The sequence below is a fragment of the Natrix helvetica genome (assembly GCF_964273705.1).
Source record: "Natrix helvetica genome assembly, chromosome: 4".
Taxonomy (NCBI): Eukaryota; Metazoa; Chordata; class Lepidosauria; order Squamata; family Natricidae; genus Natrix; species Natrix helvetica.
In genome coordinates this window covers 125,417,469-125,432,393 of record NC_138550.1, presented here as the reverse complement: position 1 = coordinate 125,432,393, position 14,925 = coordinate 125,417,469, and the positions used below count along the sequence as shown (strand labels likewise).

General features: G+C 37.8%; 1 protein-coding gene across 2 annotated transcripts in view; it reads right to left on the bottom strand.

Moving 5' to 3' along the window:
- ASXL3 (ASXL transcriptional regulator 3) overlaps window positions 1-14,925 on the bottom strand; it is a 136,156-nt gene that overhangs the window by 66,934 nt on the left and 54,297 nt on the right. For both annotated transcript variants that reach the window (XM_081950546.1, XM_081950545.1), the window contains exon 3: window positions 995-1,103. In XM_081950546.1, coding sequence (XP_081806672.1) covers window positions 995-1,103 — 109 coding nt within the window. The remainder of the gene's footprint in view (window positions 1-994; window positions 1,104-14,925) is intronic.

The following is a 14,925-nucleotide window of genomic DNA, read 5'->3' as shown; positions in this document are numbered from 1 at the left end:
CTGCTTGTCACATTTCAAAAAAGAATGTGCTTCTTAGGAATGTTCTATAAATAAAATGTGATTCCTGACAATTTCATGAATAAGGAAAAAGTCTCTCTCAGGGCACACTACTGTAAAACCTTCTAGAAACTTACATAGAAAAATGTATCTGATTTCACACAAGTATTCATAGAAACCAACTTATTCCTTTAAAAAATCCAGCCATTCCAAAAAAACGGTGCAGAATAAAATCAAACACCTTTTTTATGTTCTGCTTTTATTAGGTGGAACATAATTCTATAATTACATAACAAATTCCACAGTTCAGATGATACTGAGGGCTTTGTGGGTTGTATTTTTTCCCTATAAAGCCTAACTATACCACACAAAAGAAAATCTAATCAAATGCAAAAGCTGCTTTTGAATTCTGGCAGCTAGTAGAAAATGGCCCATATTTCTATTTCTCAGAAGAGTGCTATTCCATTTGATTACTTCAAGAAAATGCCACATTCTATCAGTTTCAGAATAATGCCTCCTCCTTCACTCAGATATCACTATTAGATTAAGGATTAAATAAATAGTTCTGCTCGTTCAGATAAAATCATTACTTGTATCACACAGCTTTACATTTTCAGTTCCTTGTTAACTCTAGAATTGTCATTCATGATATAAATCCTTCCAAATGTCTCTTTCACAAATACAGTGTGAATATATTTGCTTATTTCTAAATAAGCAAGTAAACCTTTGCTTATTTCTATAAAGGCAACATCTAAAATCTCAGTTAGGGAAAATAAACAAATCTACGCCTATTCTTGAATTTTGTTTAACTTATAAAGTTTATCTGGATTGGAAATCATGTTAAGTGCTATCTTAAAAACTGTCTCAAACACAGTTTACCCCTGTTCCCTACTTAATGATTTCAAACTAATTTATTTATTTATTTATATGATTTGTTAATTCAATGCATTGACTTCACAGGTCTGGGTAATTTTGTTTCTAAAAATATGCAACTCACCTTGAGTGCGTAGAGTCCTGCCTTGCCAGGGATTTTGAAGAATGTCCCATCACCAACACGAGTGTTGGTATGAAGCATTGCATTCAGACAAGCTAATGGAGAAGTGCCACTGAAAAACAAAAATAAAGCTGGCTAAAATGGAGTGTTTCTCAGAACCTTCTTCCCTCTTCTTAAAACTCATGTTTCACTTTAAAAAAATCCTGAAAACCTCCCAACATCTACATTACAATAACAGGCCAGTTGAAACTTAATCATATGCATCTGCCCCTTCAGCTTCAGGCAAAAAGTCTGCAAATTATAATTATGCTATTTTCACACAGTAAACAGTTCAGCATTGAAAAAGAGCTAGAGTCCAAATATTTATGTGAAATCACTTTGCAAATAACACCATAATGTCTTATTTTTAGAATGTTATAGACAATGCGGCTGTTGCACATGAATTATCAAAATGGTACAAGTTCATGGGCAGCTGCATTCCATAGGATGGAGAGGCAACAAAAGAATGCTAAAAGACTCCTGAACAGCCACATTTAAAATTGCAAGGGCTAGCTCAGAACAAATATGGGCAGCACTGCTTTAACACAGCCAGTATAAACCATACATCCTGGCATAAGTAGATAACAGTAAAGTAATTTGAAGCCATTCAAAGCCATTCACTCATTCTGTGATGAGCAACTTTCCTAAATCTACTGGGAGGTTCCTTTGATTTCAAAGGATTCTGCTTGGAAGTATAGGATCAATTGCTGTTTATGAAATAATTCTAATATATAGTGGTGCTAAAAAATTTATGAAACCTTTTGAAAGTTCAATAGTTCTGCATAAATATGATCTAAATCATGATCTGTTCTCCATCCAAGTCCTAAAACTAGAGGTAAACCCAATTAAACAAATGTCAAAAACATTCTATTGTATTTAGTTTTAGTTTTTGTGTGAAGAATACATGTTTTGTGAAATATTTACAAAATTTACTTTTACAACATATTTATATTTGTGAAATAAGAACTTTAATCATCATGACTATAATCATACACAATTAATTAAATTCTTAGAAGGAAGCACCAGATTGCAAGCTTTTCTCTTCATGCAACTTTTAATAAAGCAATACTAATCTGAATGAATTTAACCAAGATAATTCACGGTAATTAAGTAATATAAATTGTAATTTGTTACTTCAAATTATGATTATGTCCTTATGAAATGTTTCATTTTAAAATAAAACTTTGCTTTAAAGGATCATTCAATGGAAGTGTTTGTTCCTCTTGAACTTTTGTTGAACCTGATACATTGTATATTTATTTAATTTATATAACTCCCATATTGCTATCAATCGACTATAAACTGCAGTAATTTGGGTAATTCATCATTCATGTCAATTTATCAAATGATAAATTTATGTGACATAAATATAACAAAATTTAATATACCAGTACATGTAAGTGCCCTGTGCAGACATCTTCGCATACAATGAGCCTGTCTATTATTTTAGGGTGTGTGTGTGTGTGTGTCCATACAGAAATTTCATTTGTTACATTTGCTTCATTAAATCAAAGATTTATAACAGCAGAATTGGAGCTGGTATCATATTGGAGGGGATTATTTTTAGAATGGATTTTGGGTGATGTAGCTGTTAGCTTTTTTTTTTGTTTCAAATACATAGGATAGAAGCATTTTAAGGAAATGCCTGGATAAATTATTGGAAATATTAATATAGATGAATTATGTTGCTAGGGCAAAAAAGCCAATATATGCATCAGGTGATTGCACTGACTTACAACTGCAATTATTGGAATTCCAATTGCCATCATTAGGCAAATCCTTCTGCTAGCTTCCCCACTGATTTTACCTGTTGGAAACCAGGCAAAAAAGGGTACTAATGGCAATCATAAAGATATTGAGACTGTCATAATTGCAAGCCGGCTGCTATCTGAATTATGATTACGTAACTGTGGGGATGCTACAATGATCACAACTAGGAGAAATGTTCATTGTTAAGTGCCATCATAACTTTGAATGATTGCTGAATGAGTCACTGAATTAAATGTGGACTACCTGTGCATCTTTCATTTAGTATTAGTGAATGATTGTCATCTTTCCCAGATTGTCAGTTTTTCACCAGACAGGAAACATGACCAGATGAGCCAATTCTACTGTATTGTAAGGCTACATTAACAAAACCTTGCACGTTTGTACAAATCCCCCACCATTTCTTTTATAGTCTCAGAAGTTAAGGAGCTTCCTTTCTGAGTTTCTTTTTCTCCCTTTATGCAGCTGTGCCTTCTCTTAACCAGGCAGCATCTCTTCCCCCTTCTCCCAAGTCCTTCCCACATCCCATTAGTCTGACTGACTTAATAGCAGAACTCAGAAGAAATTTCCTACAAACGTGTAATCTCTATTATAGTCCACAGAACTCCTCCCAAAAATCTGAAGTAGAACATTTGGAAATCAGTAAGTAAAAACAAGAGTATTCCTAAAAGAAGCAAAATTTTGAAACATATTTCTGGCCTACTGTATCAAAGTAAACTACCAAAGAAGTCAATATAATATTTAAAAATCAAGATACTTGAAGCATACCCTAGCAGTTTAACAAAGAAATGAATAATACACAGATTTCTCTAATAAATATCTAAATAGAAAGAAAATCTAACATGCAATTACAAATCACATTTATTAGGCCAAGATGAATTAACTTTACTCTATACACGCACAGAGACACATTATTTCATATCAAGTGGAACTAGAATTAATTATGAAGTCAGATCCTTGGGAATTGAAACAAATGCTGTCATGACTGGAAAATGAATAAAAAACATTGTTTTGATCTAAATGCCTTTTAAAAAGAATATTTTCTTTACAGACTATATACTTGGTTGTCATGCATATATCTTCTCTCTCTATTAACTACTTGTTTAAGAGACTTTTTACTTCCCATATGAATAACCAACAATTGTAGACTTAATTTTTAAAATTTGTTTAGATAAAAAAATGCAATTAGTTGAATATAGGAGAGAAAACTCAGTGATGCTGTACCAAGTGATAGCTGGAATTATTTCATCAGTTCAAACAAAATAATGTACCAAGCATATACTGTTTTGGATGGAGATTCCACTGAAAATTGTGGAGAATAACAGAGCCAAGAGTTCCAGATCTAAATGTACAAGCAGATTACTGGCCAATTAACCAGCCCTTGTAGTGGTAGTCAAGGATCAGTAGTGACCCTGCAGCAGTGGTGTCAGAAATAGCAATGTCAGGTGACAGCAACATCAGGAAGGAATATGAGAAGCTATAAAAGTACCAGGGTCTGAAGTAGGAACAAGAGAGGATGCAGAAAGTAAAGATCAAAGTGGTTTCAGGGACTCCTAAGCTAAGAATATCTCCAAAAGCTCCCAAGAATATCAGAACTGTGTCCAGAAGAGTGCAGTACTAGGAATAGCTAAGAAACTGTGCAAAACTCTCAAACTCCAGGCCGCTGGTAGAAGACCCAAGATTGAGGAAGCACATACCACTCAGATAGGGTGAGCAGGGATTTTTTAATATAATACTCTGAGTGTTATAAAAGCAGAAACTAAAAATATAAAACTACAAAAATGGATAACAATCAAATATGGCCATTTGAGGAAGAATTTATTTAATACTCAAGAGCAGGGTTCCCCAACTCCTGGTATTGGACCAGCACCAGTCTGCAACATGCCAGCAACCGGACCATACAAACAAGTGAAGCCCCATATGTGGGATGCAGGTAGCATGCAAAACCACACCCTCTCCGGTCCACGGAAAAAGCTTTCTCCATGGAACTGGTCCCTGGTGCTCAAAAGGGTGGAGGCTGCTGCTTAAGAGTTATTATAGTCATCTGAGTCTTGAACTACCCCAATAATGATATCAACAAATCAAATATTAAAAAGGTATCATTGAGACCAAATATTGTATAGAAAAGCTCTACTCTTTGGATTTATTGCATAATATAGATATTCAGGACAATCCAGTTTATTTTAAAAGTGATTTCTCAATTAAATGTCAGCTTTTCTGTTATTCTATTCAAGGAACCAAGCAGCTTATATAGTGACGAAAGGGAGCAGTGAATGCCCTTAGGAGAATTAGTTCTTCATGTTCTGATCCTTTATACATGCCAAGCATTGACTTTTGGTTTTGAATTAAATGCTTTTTTCACAAACCTTAAAGATCATATTTGTTTTCAGAGAGGTTGATTAGCAACTAGCATTTATCAGAGATGGTATTCAGCAGGTTCTGACCAATTCTGGAGAACCGGTAGCGGAAATTTTGAGTAGTTCGGAGAACCAGTAAATACGACTTCTGGCTGGCCCCACCCCCATCTATTCCCTGCCTCCCGAGTCCCAGCTGTTTGGGAGGGAATTGAGATTTTGCAGGAGTAGTGGAGAGGGAATGGAGATTTTACAGTATCCTTCCCCTGCCATGCCCATCAAGCCACACCCACCATACCATGCCTACCAAGACATGCCACACCCACCAAGACATGCTCACAGAACCAGTAGTAAAAAAAATTGAATCCCACCACTGAATCATATGTATTTATTTTGTTTGACCTATTCAAATTCAGCCGATGAATTTAAAATAACATTGTCAATTATTTGAAATGGAAACTTTTCAGTATGAGACCGAAAATGTTTCTTTTATTATTTTCTTTCTATTTGTAGATTTCAGCACTAAGGCTTAGATTGTGTCTCCCATAATCAATAGGCAGAGACAGCATTTCACCTAACAGCTGTTAGACACAAACAGCTTTATATTATACATACATACACTACTAGAAGAACAGTATTTATCACACTTCGTTATTCTTAATCAGGATCTTTATGACATTACAATACCTTATCTGAAATATAAAAATCTGTTTTAATTGTATTAGATGTGTACAGACTTACACAAAAGAAATAAAATCATCCTTTAAACCCTACAATCCATTAATAAAACTTACTTTCTATAAAAAAGAACAATAGGCACAATTCCAAAACAAATAAACTGTAGAAGAAAACCCAAACAGAACAAAGCAAATACTGGTGGGTGGAACTATATTTGAGAATTTATTAATTTTAAATATGCCATCAACTAATCTATTACCATTAAGTATTTTTCAAAACCTATTCTAATATCAAGTTAACTTCTTTTTAAATGGTAAAGATGCCATATTCCAGCAAAAATACTATTAAATCTAATCAGTTGTTAATTCACACTTCCCTTTAGTAACAGAAGTTTACACTATTTTGTGCCATTGAGCACCCTCTGCTGGACTCTGCAGCCAAAATCAATCAAGAAATTCAATAAATACAGGCTGCATAAAAGAATGTAAATGTATTTTAAAGCACCATACAGAGGAATCTTTAGTGCGGTACAATTTGTTTCTATGAATTATGTAATATAATATTGTAATGAAATCTAATTTCAAAGAGCTCTATTTTGGTTTTGTTCTTTAACAAAGCAGCTATCCAATACCATATCAAACATCTTGTTTTAAAACACACACACTCAGGTTAAAGAAATGGACTATCCTATCCAGTATAAATAACATTCTACAACCCTGGAGTCACATCAGTTCCAAGGTTTAAAGTGGCATTGCTGAATTTACTTGGAAACAGACCCACTTGTTTTCAATGGGATTTACTCCCAGGTAGGAATATATTGGATTGCAAAATTAAAAGCAGAGTTCTAAGCTAATTTACTAGAAAGTTCAATGAACACAATAAGGTTTTTTTTTTTAATTCTCCCCAAGGTTTAAGAATATACAATAAAAATGGCTTGCAATCCCTTGTAGTGTTGAATTTTTAATTTTAATTTTAATGATAAGAAAAGCCCTATTTTGATTAAACATACATATGTTTGCATAACCCTACAGAGAGAATGGCAAGCAGCAAACTAAATAAATTCTATTACAGCAGCAATAGTCATATTACTAGAAGATTTGAAAGATCAGGTTGAGGTTAGGGCTGTCCTGAAGAAAATCTATTTATGTGGTTGCTAAGGGCTTACGCTGATTTGACCACATATTATCTATCATCTATCTATCTATCTATCTATCTATCTATCTATCTATCTATCTATCTATCTATCATCTATCATCTATCCATCTATCCATCTATCCATCTATCCATCTATCATCTATCTATCTATCTATCTATCTATCTATCTATCTATCTATCTATCTATCTATATCTATCTATCATCTATCTATCTATCTATCTATCTATCTATCTATCTATCTATCTATCTATCTATCTATCTATCTATCTATCATCTATCACAATTTTCAGAAAACAATAGGAACAGTTGATGCTAAGATTGAATGGAAGTCTAAGTTAAAATAGTGAACTATTTGTGCATATCCACAAAAATAATGTATGCTAAACAGATTCCCTAAATAGTTAACCTCTAAACAGATTCCCTAAACAGATTCCCTAAAAAGGTGTATAACTTTTATTCTCAATTATTACAATTAGCCACTAAACTATAGTCAAATAAGAACTTAGATGAAAATTTCCATGCTGAAATAGCCGCAAACTGGCCTTCTGTATGATAATGTCCTTTTACTATTTGAATACTAGTTTCATTTCCATTCCTCCTTTATTTCGTATAGCATTAATTTATGTTTCCATGATACCAAATCACATGAATAAAGAAAAAAAACACTATGATACGATGCTGTAAAGCTCAAAGATGTGTTAAACATGGCATTTAATCATGTGAAAACAGTATTATATTCACTGATATTAGGATTGAAAAAGAAACATACATGGTTTACCAACCATTCATTTACCGGTAATCACTCAGGTATGTATGTATGTATGTATGTATGTATGTATGTATGTATGTATGTATGTATGTATGTATAATATGTATAATAGATTGTCATAAAACAACAATAGTAAATAATGGAAAGCAGAAATGATTCAATGTAAGAATATACAGTAGAATCTGCTTTGAGAATTTTTCAGCATTAGAAAAATCACTGGATTAATATTTAAAGCATGAATTCTATTCATTTCTCTCATGCTTAGCTCTAGATAGATCTGACATTTTTAAAAAAATATGCTACCTTTTAGCATATTAAAAAAAAACAGCCATATTAAAAAATCTATTTAGCCACTTTTACCAGAAAGCAAAAGCAATATAAATGAAAATAAGTATTGCCAATTTGAATTTAAGAGAACCCATAAGCAAAAGAAATATGTTAAAATTTACAATCACATATAGCAATGTTTTTTCAAACTATTTTCCCTTTTATTGCTTAGAAAACTCTCAAAAAACAGCAAATCTATGTCTTCTGAAGAATATCAATATCTACCTTTTACTTCTCCATCTGAAATAACAACTATTATCTGTCTTTTGAACACAAACTAGAAATATATACCCAAACACTTTGTATCAGAGTACATCTGACATTTTATGAGAATAATTTGCTGACTCAAAAAAATTCCTAGTAATGATGGGTGTGGCAAATTACACAAAGTCAATGTATTCAAAGGCCAACTGATTAAATTGTCCCCTGCCAGTGATTTAGCCTCTAGTATATTTTCAACTCTATGTGACCTTTATTTTTTACTAGGTAGATAAGCATTTTTTTTTCAAACAAAGCACCTTTCATCGTTTTCATTTTTAAGATAATTTATGCATTTGAATAAAATTATTAGAAATAAAGTTACATTTTGTGGAGTCTTTGGTATTCTCTGAGCTTGGTTGTTTGCTTGCAGAAGTTTCATTACCTGGGCAGGTGACATCGTCAGTGCTAGTGGGTGAGTGAGTTTGCTCCCTGTTTATGTACTGTAGCTTGTGCTGTCAGTTGTAGGAGAAGAGCAGGCAGAGCTGAGGGGTGGAGGTAAGCACATCATTAGCTTAGAGTTGTTGCATTTCCATAAGCACTCCAACCACTCCTGAATTCCATTGACTCATATCTGGCACTAATTTAGTGTTGAATTTTAGTTGACCAGATTCTTGGACATAGGCTTGACTAAATCTTCCCAAGTGCAACCTTATAAATGGTCCTGATCTTTGCGCTTGACACCAATATTGATGGGAGAGACAGGAGAGTGGTTTTCTTTTTGGTAGTTCCTTGATTAGGGTATTGCTTTCAGTTGCTTGCTTGTTTGTTTGTTTGTTTAATCCCTCCTTATCTGGTGTAGGCTGCTAGGAAGGATATGATCTGGTATTTTTATTTTCTTTTTAGGTTTTTGCCTCTTTCAAATAGCAATAGCACTTAGACATATACCACTTCACAGTACTTTATAGCTCTCTCTAAGCAGTTTACAGAGTCAGCATATTGCCCCCAACAACCTGGGTCCTTATTATACTGATCTTGGAAGGATGGAAGTCTGAATCAACCTTGAGCCAATGAGATTCGACCTGCTGAACGGTTGGTAGCCGGCAGTCAGCAGAAGTAGCCTGCAGTACTGCATTCTAACTATTGCGCAACCATGGCTAAATAGTGAGTAAATATGGTTTGTTTCTATGTGTCTATTGATGGCTGATTTGCATGAATACCAAATCAAACAAATGCCAAAGATATATCTTAGAAATAAAAAATGAATACCAATCTCAAGAATGATTCTTTGCTTTGCAAGAAGCTATTTCCTTTTAAATTTTGTTTAAAATGGAAATAATTCAGTCAAATACATAAAGAATGGGCACGGGCTTGCTGAGCAACAAGGCACTATCCATTTACAGAGTGAGCCTTAGATACTATGTTAGAATCCCAGATTTAAGCAATGTTTAAACATGATTCCATTTAATTTAATTTCAGGTATTCAAGGCAGAATTGAATAACTGCTGCAATAATCATAATACTATGGCACAACACTATCACCAGTAGAGGTTTTGTTTTCTTTTGTTTTGCTTTCACAGACAAAAAAAATATCTTAGCTAATATATGTGGTAACCTTTCACAGTTTCCCAGAAATACAGCAACTCACAGACTTCTTAACTAGTGGACATGTTGGATGGGAATTCAGGGAGTTGTCATCACAATGCATTTAAGATTGCCAGGTCAGGAAAAGCTAATCTATGAAAAACAAGCGCCAACTTCTGTATGCATCAGTAACTTTCCATAATAAGCCCCAACAAATTGCTCTGTAGTTACAACTGTTTAATCTTCAACATAAAACCAAGAAGCACATTGCTTCAATTACCAGTGTTCCTACATTTTATTGTGTCTTCCTTTTATCTCAGAAATCATTAGACTGAGTCACGGACAATTTTGCAGACCAGCTGAACATCTCTGGGTCAAGACATTCTGCTGCCTAGAACAATCCTAATACTTCTTGATTATAGTCACCACTGTAAGTGTAACTATCTTTGGGGTCAATTGTTTTACTTTCTTGCATAGCTGCCATTTGAGTTTTACTAATCTCATCATTGAAGAAAACAACCTATGTTTCATATTTGTGGGTGTTTGAAAGCATTTCATGTTTACATCAATGCTTTAGATCAGGATCCTCAAATGTGCTTTGTGGGGTGCACAACTGATGTGCACCCAGGTCATTTTTAGCAGCCCACAACAATGCTGGGGAGTAGGTCAGAGGATATTTTGCTCAGTTATACGGTGGAAGGGCAACTATTGGGGTGGAGTGACAGCTTGTCAATCACAGTAAGGTACTGGGTGGAGGGTGTGGTTCCGAGTCAAGGCAAGGTAACTCATGGAGCTGCAATGTTCTTGGCATGCCTCTTCCTGCCTCCCCCATGGCTCTTCCTTACTGCAACCTTGAATAAGAAGGTGGTTCCATGAATGGTCCAGAGGTTTGGTCCTGCACTGGGGATCACTGAAGCAGAGCAACTTTAAATTTATGACACTGGAGACTTTTGTGACAGTTTATGAGTGTGTCTATGCGTGTGGGTCCTTCAGTTTTGCAACTTTCCATCTAGTGAGCTAATCCTTATACAAGATTCATTTTTATGTGACTTTGAGGCCACTGATGGATGCAAACTTAAATAAAGTTGAATACGTTGAATAGTCTTACTATTTCTTTTCTGAAAGTCAGTCATATGATCCTCCTACGAAACTTAAAAGCCTGATCTTATTTCAAAGGAATATTTATTCAAACATTGAGCCATAATTTGTTTATATAGGCATGCAATTTGGTGTTTCATTATTTTACCTAAATTTGATACAGAGCACTACTTATAGCACTGAATGTTTAGTTTTTGCATTACCCCCTCTTTAAAACAAACAATGATAATATAGCTACTTTCATTAAACAGAATGAAAAATATTTAACAAGCACAAATGACTTCCTGGATTTATCCCTCAAACATTCCTCTTTAAGCTTAGATTCATACAGACAAAGCACTTTGAAGTAGGAGTTGGGAAATATTCTTCTGATTCACATTTTTATGCAAATGTACTAAATACAAGAACGGAAATTCAATTGTACTCTAAATATTTATGTTTCTGAAATGTGAGATGCTGCTCTCCAATAAAAGACATGTATACATTTGGAAAAAGTATATAGAACAATGCATATTTTAGTAAAAAAAATGCTTTCCTGTGAAAGAAAAGTAAATAGTTAAAAAAATGCATTACAAAATGTTTGAGAATATTTGTACTGATTTTTTTAAAATTGCAGACTTACTATATACCGTATATACTTGAGTATAAGCCGAATTTTTCAGCCCACTTTTTGGGCTGAAAAATCCACTTCGGCTTATACTCCAGTGAACAAAAAAAAAAAAAGAACACCAAGGCTTTGGTGCTTCCGGGATCTCTCCCACCCCCTCCACCACCTTCCTACTGGCTCCCACGGCCTCATGGCTCCTCAAAAGCACGGCGAAGAAGGAGGGGGCAGGGGTAACACGGGGCCCAGCTCAGGTGCTCCGAGCGGAGGGGGAGGCACCGCTGCCATGGGTAGGGACGCCAGCGGGAGCTTTGGCGGCTTCACCCAGTGGCGTAGTGTGGGGGGTGCAGGGGGGGCCGGCCGCACCGGGCGCAACATCTGGGGGGACGCCCTGACTCGCCCTGCGCCGCCCTTTGCCGGACTGTGGCCGTCTCTTTCCACGCCCGGCTCGGCCCGCGAACTAAGCTCCCCGGCCCTGGCCCGCCCAGGCCCCTCCTGCGCACCGTCTACCTTCCAGCGGACCCGCCGTGCCGCCCCAGTGGGAGCCGAAGGAGAGCGGCGCTGCGCTCCGTCTGCCCGCCGCTGCCTGGAGCGCCCCGGGAAGCCGGCGGCGCTGCGCTCCGTCTGCCCACCGCTGCCCACCGCTGCAACGCCACCGCGTCCTCCCGCTCCGCCTGGAGCGCCCCAGGAAGCCGGCGGTGCTGCGCTCCGTCTGCCCGCCGCTGCAACGCCACCGCGTCCTCCCGCTCCGCCTGGAGCACCCCGGGAAGCCGGCGCCTTCCCAAAGCCCCCGGTGCGCCTCCCACCCCCGCGGCACCTGCTTCCCTTCAGTCGAGCCTTTTCCCTCTCCATGCTGGGCTCCTGCCTTCCTCCCGAGGAGGAGCTCGAAGGGCAGCGGGAAAAGGCTCGACTGAAGGGAAGCAGGTGCCGCGGGGGTGGGAGGCGCACCGGGGCTTCGGGAAGGCGCCGGCTTCCCGGGGCGCTCCAGGCGGAGCGGGAGGACGCGGTGGCGTTGCAGCGGCGGGCAGACGGAGCGCAGCGCCGCTCTCCTTCGGCTCCCCAGGGAACATTTCCTCGGAGATGGCAATCTCCGAGGCTGCCGAAAGAAAATTAGGGGCTTCGTGTGAAATGGCTGCGAACCAATTCTGAACCAGAAGGACGCTCGTAAAATACAAAACGCGCACAGGGCAAGGAAAGCGAGGACTCAGAATGGCATAAGTGGGGACGAGAAAGGAAAGCAGCAGCGATGCACTCAAATAAAGCAAGGGCGCCAGCAGCGTGGAGGGAAGGGTGCGGGACACAATTGCCCGGTCTTATCAGTGCTCCCGGGGAAGAAGGAAAGATGGGGCAGGTGAAGAGGGATCTACCTCCTTCTTCTTCTGGCTTCCCCCGAACTGGAAACAAAGGAGGAAGAGAAGGCAGCTCCCCGCAGACAGGTGCAGCCTTAAGAGCCGTAGCGATGCCATGGCTTCCCAACAGCGCCCTTCAATACCTCCTCTCTGAGTCAAAAAATGATTCAAAAATTTGGCTTTTCAAAATCAGTAAGTTTGATTAATTTGATTAGTTACAAACTCATTATTTCTTTACCTACCCAAATGTATGCTAGCTGAAAAATAAAAATTCACATGAGATCTGGGCTTCATTCTATCAATTTTAAAGGTATTGTTAATACTTTAATGTTATATATTGTTTTTGTTGAATATACTGATAATATATTGTTTTTGTTGACCCTCTTTTCCACATGCCTCAATTAAAGCAATTTTATTGTTATCTACCTGTATTTTTATTTTTGAAATTTACCGTGAGCTGCTGCATTTCCCAGCCTCGGCTTATAGTCGAGCCAATAACTTTTTCCAGTTTTTTGGGGTAAAATTAGGGGTTTCGGCTTATACTCGAGTCGGCTTATACTCAAGTATATACGGTATATAGTACTCACCAACCTGAGGAAAGACAACAACATAATCATTCTTCCAGCAGACAAAGGTAACGCCACAGTGGTGATGAACACTTCTGACTACCAAGCCAAACTATCCAACCTACTCCAAGACCCCGCTTAAAAACCTCTAAACACCTACCCCACCACCTACCTGGAAAAAACCACCAAATCCGAAATAAAAGCCTCTCCCATCAGTGAAGAGATCCAGCAAAGAATCATCCCCAGAGAGAAATCTTCCAGATGCCCTAAACTCTATGGCCTCCCAAGATACACAAAGAACACCACTCAAACCCATAGTCAGCTCCATAGGCTCACCTCTACAGAATCTTGCCAAATTCCTCGCCAAACAACTCCAACCCTACGCAGAATCCATCACCTCACACATACAAAACTCACTCCACTTCATAGAAACAATAAAGAAACAAAACCTACAACCCAGCGACCTACTCCTGAGCTTCGATGTCATATCCCTCTTCACCCAAGTGCCTATAAAAGAAGCCTTGACAGCTATCCAGAACAAACACAACCCCCCTAAACATATCCTGGACTTGACCAACCACTGCCTAACCAACACATACTTCATCCATAATGAACAAAGATACAAACAGATAGAAGGAGCAGATAGATGGTATCACCCTTCTTACCCGTCATCGCAAACTTATACATGGAACATTTTGAAACTAACGCCTTAGATAAATCTGAACCCAAACCCAAACTCTGGCTTAGATATGTTGATGACACTTTCGTGATTTGGCCACATGGGAAAGAAAAACTGGACAACTTCCTCACACATCTCAACAGCCTACAACCCAAGATACAATTCACTATGGAAATAGAACCAAACAACCAACTTCCCTTTCTGGACGTTCTAATCTACAAAAAACCCAATGGCTCCCTAGGACACACCATCTATCGGGAAAAAAGACACACCAACCGCTACAATTCCATCACCACCCTGCACAGATGAACTCTGTAGCCAAGACCCTCATCTCCAGAACCAAACACCTAGCCGACAAACACCACCTGAAAACTGAATTACACACTCTCACAAACGTATTAATCTCCAACGGATTCCAAAGAAAAACAATTACCAACCTAATGCAAAGGGAGACTCCCCCCAAAAACCAAGACACAGAACAGGACAACGGCATCACCCTCCTCCCTTACATCAAAGGCACCACAGATAAAATCAGCCAAATTCTGCACAAACACAATATCAAGACAGCCTTCAAAACTGATCAAAAAATAGCCAACATCTTAAGAAACCCCAAAGACAAAATCCAGCTAGAAAACCAAGGAATCTATGAAATACCATGCAAAATCTGCCCTGCAACATACATAGGACAAACAGGAGAATAAATGCACGCATCACAGAACACAAGAACGCAGTAAGAAAAAAAGAAAAAACTTCCTCCCTTTTCCAT